Source organism: Stenella coeruleoalba (genome assembly GCF_951394435.1).
Source record: "Stenella coeruleoalba genome assembly, chromosome: 3".
In the NCBI taxonomy this organism is placed as follows: Eukaryota; Metazoa; Chordata; class Mammalia; order Artiodactyla; family Delphinidae; genus Stenella; species Stenella coeruleoalba.
This window is the reverse complement of record NC_137148.1, coordinates 11,663,378-11,675,652: the sequence shown is the minus strand read 5'-3', so window position 1 is coordinate 11,675,652 and position 12,275 is coordinate 11,663,378. Positions and strand designations below refer to the sequence as shown.

The window sequence follows — 12,275 nt, the reverse complement described above, 5'->3', positions numbered from 1 at the left end:
TCCTCCATTCCCCAATCCCCTAAAGGAGCCTGGGTTTCCAGAAAGCAACAGCCAGGAGGGGAGAGGTTGGCCATTTTTTATTTGGCCACACGGCAGTGGGGACGGGGAACTTAGGGAGGATAACGTATTAAAAATATCTGTTATGTGAAAAGTTTGTTTTAAAGGTAGGCAGAAATAAATGATGTCGTATTATACTTCCAGCTGACATCTTTCTTCTTGGGGAGAAACAAACAAACAAATATGGATGGTGTCGATGTGTGGGTACACCTCTCAGCTGGGATTTTGGGTTTTCAGCATTAACTCTAGTGGGAAGGAAAACAGAGCAGACTAGAACAAACTGGAACAAATATCTTGCTTCTGAAAAACACTGTATCGTGTTATTATTACAACAGCAATTCATGTTCCTTATAGAAAATACACATAGGTAACCCTGGAGCTGAAGCCTAAAAATATTTTACTCTTTATCATTTCATATCTGCACATATGCCTGATTTACATATATTTAAAATCCATGTAAAATTGTAGCAGATAATTGAGTACATACTGCTTTATAAATTGAATTTTTAGCTAATGACTGTTTTTCTTTAACTTAATGATTATTTTTCTTAATGATTATATTTTTAATGGCTTCAGAGCATTCTTGTTCACAATATACCATAATCTATGTAAATTATCCTCTATTGTTAGACATTTAGCGTATATATGCCATATGTACATTATATAAATATATATAAATATTATACGTGAACTTCCAGTGACTGGTCACATAGCCAGATCTTTAGCCATATCCATTATTGTACCATAAGTATACATTTTTACAAATAGAATTAGCAGCTGTCTTTTCAACATAGAGAAATGGAACCATTTGTTTTTTGTTTTTTTTTTTGCGGTACGCGGGCCTCTCACTGCTGTGGCCTCTCCCATTGCGGAACACAGGCTCCGGATGCGCAGGCTCAGCGGCCATGGCCCACGGGCCCAGCTGCTCCGTGGCATGTGGGATCCTCCCGGACCGGGGCACGAACCCGCGTCCCCTGCATCGGCAGGCGGACTCTCAACCACTGCACCACCTGGAAAGCCCCTGGAGCCATTTGTTTTTAAGAACAAAGCCCTGAGTGGCGATAGTGTGTGGAAGTCCGGTTACAGGTCTTTTACTGACACAAGAACAGCAGAGAGGGACCTACTAAGTCAGTGTGGCCGGAATTTGCGAATGAGCTTCAGGACTCCACAACCTGAAGACAATCTAAAGTTTCACCTAAAGTACAAGGAGATGGGCAGTTAGGCAAAGCAGTAATGATGCTAGAACTTTAACATGAGAAATATTCCTCATTTTTAAGTAGGGATATGTATTTCTTTACATTTTGTTGTGCTATGTGATATTAGCATGTATGTTGATACTTTATTTCTAATTTTTTGATACGAACATCATAAATGATGCAAATCTCCATTGTTTCTCAGTTTATTAACATCTGGGGAGGGTTTGCCCATTGGCTCAGGGTCCCTCCTGAGGAATCCATCTATGTTCCATAGATAGGGCTTAAGACACAGGCTGGGCTGAGACAGACCCACAGAAATGGAATCTAACGCTTCCTGTGGAATAAGTGGCTCACATATCTCAGAAAGGAAGATAACATACGATGTTTTAAAATTATGTTTTTGAGCTCCAGGATACATTTATCTGAACAAAGGTTTTCTTCTGGTTCTGTCTGTTTTTAGACCTTGCTTGAAGATGCAGAGAGGTGCAGACATAAAATGCAGACCGCTTCCGCGCTGATCGGGGGACTGGCAGGGGAGAAAGAAAGATGGACAGAGCAGAGCAAGGAGTTTGCTGCACAAACTAAAAGACTTGTAGGTATGTAATTCCTTTATTAATGAGATTATGTGTTGACTATGATAGGGAGTGAGCAACTTAAGTTTTAATCAGAATACCCATCAGCACTCTATTACTTCAAATTCCTCTGTGTGTGTGTGTGTGTGTGTGTGTGTGTGTGTCCAGCTATTTCAAAAGGATGAATATTGGTCTGGCATTTAGGCAACGCTTATTAGATTTCAACCTCTTATTATCAGGTCATTTTTGAATTCTCCCACGAGTGAATGGCCATATCGATCAAGGTCACTTAGAACGGAGGCTCTGTCTTCTGAGGTTTTGGTGTATCTCTTAAACTCGGAAATCATCCTCTCATATCCAACAAGAGTCAACGTAATCTGGTGCGTGACTACTAGCAGCTATTACTTGGTGGACCATGTGGACTCATTAACAATGAACTAAGCTACGGCTATTCACAAGACACAGCAACTTGTGGTTACAATTTGGTTTCTGAAATTTCGTTTGAAAGAATGGTTGTCTTTTTTTTCATTTCTAACATTCTGCACAATTACAGGGCTGATCACAGAGTATTTCAGTGATGTTTCGTTTTCCGTTTTAGGGGATGTGTTGTTGGCTACAGCTTTCCTATCTTATTCTGGTCCGTTTAACCAAGAATTTCGCAATTTGCTGTTAAATGACTGGCAGAAGGAAATGAAAGCCCGGAAAATTCCATTTGGAGACAACCTAAATCTCAATGAGATGTTGATTGATGCTCCTACCATTAGTGAATGGAACCTCCAAGGCCTGCCAAACGATGACCTGTCCATTCAGAATGGAATTATTGTCACAAAGGCATCTCGCTACCCTTTGTTAATAGATCCACAGACTCAAGGGAAGATCTGGGTTAAAAATAAAGAAAACCAAAATGAACTCCAGGTAATCTGGGTTTGAGTCTATTTATGCTACTAATCAATTTTAGTGACCCAGATCAACAAGTATCTGAGAATAAAGAAATATTTCATATTTAGAAATAATTTTATTATTAATATTTAGATATTAGTATTTAGAAATGATTTCTAAAAATTGCATTATTTGCATTCTTGTTGATCTCTCCAGTGCCGTCTTTCAAAGGTTTCAGACTCCCTTCTGTTAGGTCCTAGGGCCCTCATTCATAAACAGAGCAGGGTGGAGCTATATCACACTAAGTATACAGCACTTTATAAAGACTCTTCATAATTATTCCATGATTATTTGTCACAAATATGGTGGTGGTGAGGAAAAGGCAACATTGCCATACAACCTTTACTTGCTTGTCAGTAAAAGGGAATGATGCAGTCAAATGCTCTGGAGCCTCCTTAAAAAACTATAAATAGAGCTACCATATGATCCTGCAGTCCCACTCCTGGGCATATATCTGGAGAAAACCATAATTCAAAAAGGTACATGCACCCCAATGTTCATTGCAGCACTGTTTACAATAGCTCCGACATGGAAGCAACCTAAATGTCCATCAACAGAGGAATGGATAAAGAAGATGTATATTTATACAGTGGAATATTACTCAGCCATAAAAAAGAATGAAATAATGCTATTTGCAGCAACATGGCTGGACCTAGAGATTATCATACAAAGTGAAGTAAGCCAGACAGAGAAAGACAAATATCATATGATATCACTTATATGTGGAATGTAAAAAAAAATGATACAAATGAAGTTATATACAAAACAGAAACAGGCTCACAGACATAGAAAACAAACTTATGGTTACCAAAGGGGAAAAGTGGGGGAGATGGATAAATTAGAAGTTTAGGATTGACATAAACCCACTACTATATATAAAATAGATAACCAACAAGGACCTACTGTAGAGCACAGGTAGCTATACTCAACGTTTTGTAATAACCTATAAGAGGAAAGAATCTGAAAAAAATTATGTATAACTGAATCACTTTGCTGTACACCTGAAACTAACACAACATTGTAAATCAACTATACTTCAATTAAAAAAAATAAATAAGGGATTGATGGTTTGCTAAAGTGAAGAATGGAAACAGTTTAGAGCAGCATTTCGATCTTCTTTCTAGATCACATCTCTAAATCACAAGTACTTCAGAAACCACCTAGAGGACAGTCTTTCTCTTGGAAGGCCCTTGCTTATCGAAGATGTTGCGGAGGAACTAGATCCAGCCCTGGATAATGTTCTGGAGAGAAACTTCATTAAGACCGGGTCTACCTTTAAGGTAGGTTAAACCTATAGATGACAATGTGCAGAATAATTACCATGAGGCCAGGTAAATGTGACATAGGTGACAGTTTCTCAATAGGCAGCAATTCAAATTTGAGGCATTTGCTTTTCTACGCTTCCTGAGTTGGGATCAAGAGCCGTCTTTATAGGAATATCTACTTCACTTGTATAATAAAGTCTGACTCCATTGTGATGTTTGACTTCGGACAGTTTTCAAGCCCTGTCGTGACCCTCTCCCCTTCCATCCCCAATGTGGGCAAGCTGATAAGAAAACGCGGGTCCACTCTCCTTTGGCACTGGTGGGAAGTTCAAATCATGCAGCTCTCTGCTCATGACCATGTCTGGGAAACTTCATCCCAGCCCCATTGGGTAACCACCATAAAACTCTAAAACAGCTTCCCCTCCCTACTCTCTCAAGTGAGGTTTTTTTTGGACCTGTTTGGGAGCCTACCCTAATATTTCCAGAAAGTCTCATGTGAATAATAAACATTTTCATATCTTTTTGTTACATGAGTGACATCATCAGTCTTGACTTCTGAACCAAGTTTTGGATGGGGAACCCATCTCACTTCTGCAGTATGATCACAACAATTTTGGTGATAAATTCTCTATATATTGTATGGTGTATATTGAATTAACTTCCTTCCTTCCCCCCTTCCCTCCCTCCCTCCCTCCCTCCCTCCCTCCCTCCCTCCCTCGCTTCCTTCCTCTCTTATTTCCATCCTTCTTTCCTTTCATCCTAGTGGCTTAAAGCCCTGTGAATGCCTAATGACCATTTCTTTTTTAGTATACAGATGATCTCTAGGTACACAGCTGTTAAAAGCAATACTGGATCCTATACAAAAAGCACACAGTAAGGTGTATCTCTGTTTTATGACTTTTAACTTTTTTTTTTATAAAAAAGGTGAAGGTCGGTGACAAAGAGGTAGATGTGATGGATGGCTTCAGACTCTACATTACCACCAAGCTGCCCAATCCAGCCTACACCCCTGAAATAAGTGCGCGGACCTCCATCATTGACTTCACTGTCACCATGAAAGGTCTAGAAGATCAATTACTGGGGAGAGTCATTCTCACAGAGAAGCAGGTGAGTGAAGTATGGCCCTACTGCTTTCTGCATTATGTTGCGATTTTTTCATTGACAAAAATGATATGATGAAAGTTGTAATAGGATTGAGTCTCCTCCTTTAATTCCTATGTTTCTTCCATTATTAATTTCCAAGTGTCTTAAATAACTACTAACCAATTATCTACCCAGTATGTTGCATCTGCATCACGTAAATCATATAGATCATCAACTGATTTTATATAGGGGACTGGTGTAACTATGAGACTATCAGTCTCAGTATCATTGTTCTGGATTTATATTACTTTATTTTTCTGAAGTTTGTTCTATTATTAATTCTAGTCACCTGTTGATTTTTTAGCTTTCTAGTACACATCTAGATTTTCTTTCATTCGATTCATTATTATGCTTTTGGAATATAAAATTAAAACGTTTTACTCAGATGACATGACATTGCCAATTCTTATTTGTTATGCAAGAGAGCTCTGTGTATGTTGTGAGAAGATAGAAGTTGGTGACACTAGGTTTCATTGTGCACCTTCTGAGGGCTACCGGATTCATTATGCTCTAAGCATAACTCCATATCTGTTTTCTCTCAATGAAAAATGGCCAGTAATTTATAACTTCTATGTTCTGAGTCACCATTTTCTCCGGGGAACATCTGAGCCTTAAGGAAAGAAATCTGGAGGATTTTAATAGGACTGCTTTGGTGAAACTGCGTGAACCCTGAAAGTTGCTATTGATTTTTTTCCTGAGTTCGATGGCAATGTGGAGTTTGGTTTACTTTATACCTCCCTTCTACACTGACCTAAAGAGTTATTTAGGTTAAATCTATTGGCAAAACCTTTGAAATCTGTCCCTCCCATTCTTTTTACCTTTTCTGTATGTCGTACCATGCTTGGCCTTCTGAGCCCTTCCTTATGTTTCTCTCTTTCTCTCTCTCTCTTCCCCTCTTCCTTTTTTATGAATCTTCTCTGTTTATGTTTTAATTTGTTGTACATAAATCATAGAGTTATACGGTTGGAAATTGCATTCAAAGCCTTTAATCCAACTTCATAAATTCACACGGTTGGGGACCTCAGTATGGCAGGAACCGATGCTAGCGTTCCTACCACAGACTGGCTGTTGAAGAAATAACATCCTTCCAAATATCTACTTGTTTATTTTTGAAATCTCAGTAGAGGTGGTTGAGGAAGTTTAGTGCTGCCACACCCTTATTTCAGGAAGGACAGGGGTTCTTGATCAACAGCATATCTGTGGAGCCGGGGCATCCCTGAGAGTCCTCGGGCAGTATTCATTGTCCGTACCGTAGGCTCTGCTTTCACCTGTAGTGCTGGCTTCAGGTAGATAAGGGGCTTTGATAGCACTTTGAATAATATCCTTGTCCTCGGCTTTCCTACGATTCAGCTGAGATGAATACAGTCTCCTTGGAAAAAAATAATTTGGCTTCCCAGATTTTTGGTTGCCACAAAACACAGCAACAACTCCAGGACTGAGCTGTAATTGTTGCAGCAGAGTTTTAAGATGAAGTATGGGGCACTGGAAGCTCACTGGAAGATTTTGAACAGCCTTGAAAAGCCAGTAATGGATCCCAGGCCAGGCTTTTTCTTACTTCCTGGGAAAGTTGGGTGCCTTCAGACATTCTTCTCTTACCATCATCTCATTATCAGAATTTGTCCCAGTCTCAAAGGAAATGATTCTCACAAATGTGTGGTCAGAGTGACGTGACACTCATTCTGTTCTAATAGTCATTTTACCCTGAACCACGTTAGAATACAACACGTAATCTGTATTTTTTTTTTCTCTAAAGCAAAGTGAGCTGCTAGACTTATTTGTGATGGATTTTAAGTAGCCTCCTTTCTGCCAGCAGCTTTTCCTTTTGCAGCATCTTTTCTGCCCACCGTGCTCCTGAATTTGCTCACTTTGCTGAATCTTTTCAGCCTGGGTGGTGGCAAGTGGGTCTGAGTTGGTCTCTGGTGCTTTCAGGGTATTTTTTTTTTTTATCATCTAGTGACTCAGTTGAAAAGAGCCTATGTCTATGCCTATGGATACAGATCTAAAACGTTAAGTCCAAATTGTTTCTTTGACTTCAGCGACCTGGAAGTCTCTCTTACTATGATCACATCTTGGGTGATGGTAAAAATATCAATATGAAATGTTTTTGGGCCAAGGGGGGGGCTCTTGAAAGCTAGGAAGATCCCACAGATAGGAAGTTGATGTTGGAAAGCATCTAAGAAATTCCCTAGATGTAGGGAGCATTGAAACAAATGGTGAACATCTTCAGTCAGGATAAGTTATGCCTTCACTGGTCTGTTGATTCTTCTTGTGAAAGGCAGCTTGGAACAGTAACTTAGGATACAAGGGAAAGGCTACTCTTAGTTCTTTGAGTCCATAAATTCACCAGCTGTCCAGTGTTCTGGGAATACAGGCAGTGAGGAACCTTATTATCATGCAGGATCTGGTCTCATGAATGCTCAGCTGTACAGCCTGAGCAGGTTTGTTTGTTTAAGAGACAAAGGGAAACCTCAGAGCCTATGAAAGCAAAAGGAAGGCAGATTTTTAACTGACGTTATACTTTTCTGTGTGCTTCAAGGCAGTCTTTTTAAATGCATGGGCTGTTCAAGTTCACATCAAGGTCATATTCAATTGTTCACCTGATGTACCTGTGAGTATATTTAGACGGCCTGCTGTTGTCATCAGAAGGTGATGTATCAAGACCATTTTAAATAGGCAGCAAACCAGTAGCCCTCCAGAAACTTTCCTTTAAAGGAACCTGGTCTCTTCGGGTCACCCTCACCTTGATCCTAGAGAATAAGAAAGAATCTCAAAGAAAACTATGTACTATTAGGAGAAAAATATTAATATCAATTAACAGCTTCTACTAGCCGCACAATACAAAGCCTCAAGTGTCATCCTTGTTCAGAATTTCGGATGAGCAAACAGGTGTATGATTTATTTCTTTTGGAGCTGGAAGGACCTAAACTTGATGGAACTGACATGGGAAACAACTTAATAAAGACACTAAATAGACATTGTTATCACCATTGTTATTGGTGGTGGAGAAAAAATAAATCTGTTTCTGAGTTCAGTTGTTTAATCTTTCATTTTAATTACCAGTTCAAGGTACAGAGAGAAAGAATCTTTGGGAATAAAGCCTGGGTGATACGTTAAAAATGAGAACTGTGGAAGGCTGTCATCTATTTCCTTTTATTGATTCCAAAACTTTGGTTATAGTTGAAGTTTATGAACAGAAAGAACTTGAGTTTTCATTTGCATCCTTGTTGAGCCACTTAACGTTTGATCATGTAATTGATCAATAGTACATTTCATGAAGTTGTACTGAATCACTGATGTACTTTCTTATTCAATTCAGGGATACTTTTCACATTATCACAGTTTATATAAAATTTTTACGTTGTGGTCTTAATGTATAGAATACATAGCACAAATGTGTGTGTGTGTGTGTGTGTGTGTGCGCGCTAAGAGATAATCCCTTTGGTGGGAAAAATGCTAATAGACAAAATTATTTTGATTAATTTTGCCCCTTTGTATTAATTTGTAAAAGAACTGTATTATGGAACTAAAGTTGTAGTTCAACAGAAATATGTTTAAATCTGTCATACAAATGAAAATATGCCTAAAACTTTATCCCATAGGTTTTCCATTTTTAAAACTCAAATGAAAAGCAAATAGCAATTGTTCTATTTTCTTTCAGAGGTATCTTTCTTTGCCCCATAACTATTGTTCTATTCTACTGTTTGGCCACTGGTGTGCTATTTAATGAACAGTTTGCTTTTGGAATTCCAAATATTACTTTAGGTTGTAGTATTTACTTTAGAGTATATTATTTCATCAGTTTCAAACTATGGGGGAAATGTACTCCTTAGCCTTATTTTAATCCTTTGGGAATATAAGCATTTCTTTAAGTGACAATTTTATTTAATTAATGTTAACAATGACATTAAATTGACCATAATCAACTCAATAATGTTCAAGCTTTTACTTACTATCTTTAAAATCAGGAAAGGAATAATTTGTACTTTGTTGTATGTATTACTAGTAAGTATGTTCATTTTCTTAATAATGGTTTTCATAAGCACTGTGGAGGCATAATTTTAGTCTCAATCCTGTAGTTCTCAAGTGGAGATGAGAATGGAAATGTAGGTTGTAACAGGTTTTGCAAACTATGTTGAAAATTTTGGACCTTTCCAAATAGTAAAGGAAAGGTCTATGACTGGGAGCAGAGAAGGGGGTGATGGCAGAGCAAAAGATCAGTGGGGAGACCAGTTATGGTTAGTGTAGTCCCCCGAGCAGTAATTAAAGCCTACATTAGGGCAATTGCTATGTAATTGGAAAAAAATGAAGGAAGGCTTATGCAGGAAGGCTCAGTAAGACTTGGTGCAGATTTCGGATTTGATAGCCCATGGTCTCATCCCCAGCAGACATGAAAGCATGCATCCTTAGCATTGTAAGTGCAAGATTAGAAAGTTCTCCTTAAAAAAAATCCCTTTCAGCTCCTTTATTATGCTTTTACAATGATAGGTGAAATTCTAAAGTGTGATTTATTTTGTACCAACTTATAATTTTACTTTTCAAACTACTCATTTCCAAATAAATATTACAATGCATCTGAAAAATCCATGCTGGAAACGAGTGAAGGGAGGGGATAGAGAGAAGAGACGTCTTCTGAGCAGCTGTCATGATCCAGTCACTGGTTTGAGCTTCTTTGCTAATGATATTCTTACAATCACTCTCTGAGCTGTTTTTATGTCCATTTTGCAGATGAAGAAACTGAGGCTTATAGACTTGCATAACATGGCCAAGGTCATGCAGTTAATAAGTCCTGGGTGTTAGAATTTAAAGTGTCTTCCTGATGTCAAAATGCTCACTCTTCTCACTGTTTTACTTTCCTTCCCTTACCTGTCTTCATGTGCGGACTTTTATCAGGCTCACCTTTAAGAACTCAGAAACGATAATGAGAGTGTGTAAAATTTAAGAATATGGCAATAAAAATACTTGAATTCTTTCCATTTAATTTTATTATCACTTTGTTTCCTAGTGTAACCATATTGTGAGTGCATTTATTATAACTGCCCATGGAAAGGAATTTTATCGTAACCATTGAATGTCACTTGTTTATACTAATTTCTACATTATCTCAAATACAAGATTATTATCTGGTAAATAAATGAATTAAAATGACCAGTAAGGATAGTGCCAACAAACACATGAAAGGATGCTCAACATCACTAATCATTAGAGAAATGCAAATCACAACTACAGTGAGGTATCACCTCACACCAGTTAGAATGGCCATTATCAAAAAATCTACAAACAATAAATGCTGGAGAGGGTGTGGAGAAAAGGGAACCCTCTTGCACTGTTGGTGGGAATGTAAATTGATACAGCCACTATGGAGAACAATATGGAGGTTCCTTAAAAAACTAAAAATAGAACTACCATACGACCCAGCAATCCCACTACTGGGCATATACCCTGAGAAAACCATAATTCAAAAAGACACATGCACCCCAATGTTCATTGCAGCACTGTTTACAATAGCCAGGTCATGGAAGCAACCTAAGTGTCCATCAACAGATGAATGGATAAAGAAGATGTGGCACATATATACAATGGAATATTACTCAGCCATAAAAAGGAACGAAATTGAGTTATTTGTAGTGAGGTGGATGGACCTAGAGTCTGTCATACAGAGTGAAGTAAGTCAGGTAGAGAAAAATACTGGATGCTAACACATGTATATGGAATCTAAAAGAAAAAAAAATGGTTCTGAAGAACCTAGGGGCAGGACAGGAATAAAGATGCAGATGTAGAGAATAGACTTGATGACACCGGGAGGGGGAAGGGTAAGCTGGGACGAAGTGAGAGAGTGACATGGACATATATACACTACCAAATGTAAAATAGGTAGCTAGTGGGAAGCAGCTGAATAGCACAGGGAGGTCAGCTCGGTGCTTTGCGTCCACCTAGAGGGGTGGGATAGGGAGGGTGGGAGGGAGACGCAAGAGGGAGGGGATATGGGGATATATGTATATGTATATGTATAGCTGATTCACTTTGTTATGCAGCAGCAACTAACACAGCAATGTAAAGTAATTACACTCCACTAAAGATGTTAAAAAAATAAATAAATAAAATGACCAGTAAGGAAGCTTTCAAATGTAACCAAATAACACATGGAAGCAAAGACAGTAAGAGCAGGTCTTAATTGCATTGCTGTATCTCAAAGAATTAAGAATTGATGCAAGTTTGAGCTTTTGTTTTGCTTAAACAGGGAATTTTTCTTTTTTCTAGAATGTTCCAGGACCTGACTCACTGTGCTCAGAGCATGAGTTGGGAGCCTGGTAGGGTCCCACCCACCATAACTGTTCAACCAATGGTGATTAACTAGCTAGAACATACAGCAGAGGCCAGTGCTCTTTGCTTTTTGCCTTTGTGCAGTTTTGCTACCATGACCTTTATTTTTAACTTCATGGTTTTTGTTACAAAGGGAGAATTTTCATGTCTGTATTTCTGGCATACGACACAACTAGATTTTCTGGTACACTAATGTGTTTCAGTGTATCAGTTTGAAAAGGGGTATAGCATTTAATCATTCACCGGGCAATACTGAGAGCCTACTACGTATCGGACATTGTACTAAGAGATGCAGAATGTATCAATGAACCAAAAAATCCTTGGAGCATAACTATTAAGTAATTTATATGTTATTAGAAAGAAAGGAAATAATCACATAATTAATGAATAGTCCTATTATGTTTTATATGATTTCGTGAGATTCATCACTGCATATAACTTTAGATTTGTAGTTTTCTCGATAGGGGGTAGAATCTACAAAACCTGCTGAGCCATATCCAGAATACCTCACTGAGTATTTACCTTTCTGAAGCTGCTCTAGCAGTGTGAGCTTGGTATCACATGCCCAGGTACCCGCACACCTGGAAGTGCCGACAGTGCTCTCCTGTTCAAGTCACCTGCATTTAACCCTCGTTTCCCCATATTGTATTTACACTGAAATGTGCGTAACTTTAGTAATGCAGGTAAGCATAGGTACCTTGTCAATGGACACTATATTTAGAAAGCTTTTCAAGCAAACTGGCTAATGCGTATCTTTCTCTTCCAATTTTAAATTCTATTTC

The 12,275-nt window shown here is 38.4% G+C and overlaps 1 protein-coding gene across 1 annotated transcript in view; it reads left to right on the top strand.

Moving 5' to 3' along the window:
• DNAH5 (dynein axonemal heavy chain 5) overlaps positions 1-12,275 on the top strand; it is a 211,086-nt gene that overhangs the window by 163,179 nt on the left and 35,632 nt on the right. The window contains exons 61-64 of the mRNA XM_079918021.1: positions 1,714-1,849; positions 2,424-2,740; positions 3,889-4,044; positions 4,954-5,136. Of these exons, the coding sequence (XP_079774147.1) occupies positions 1,714-1,849; positions 2,424-2,740; positions 3,889-4,044; positions 4,954-5,136 (792 nt within the window). The remainder of the gene's footprint in view (positions 1-1,713; positions 1,850-2,423; positions 2,741-3,888; positions 4,045-4,953; positions 5,137-12,275) is intronic.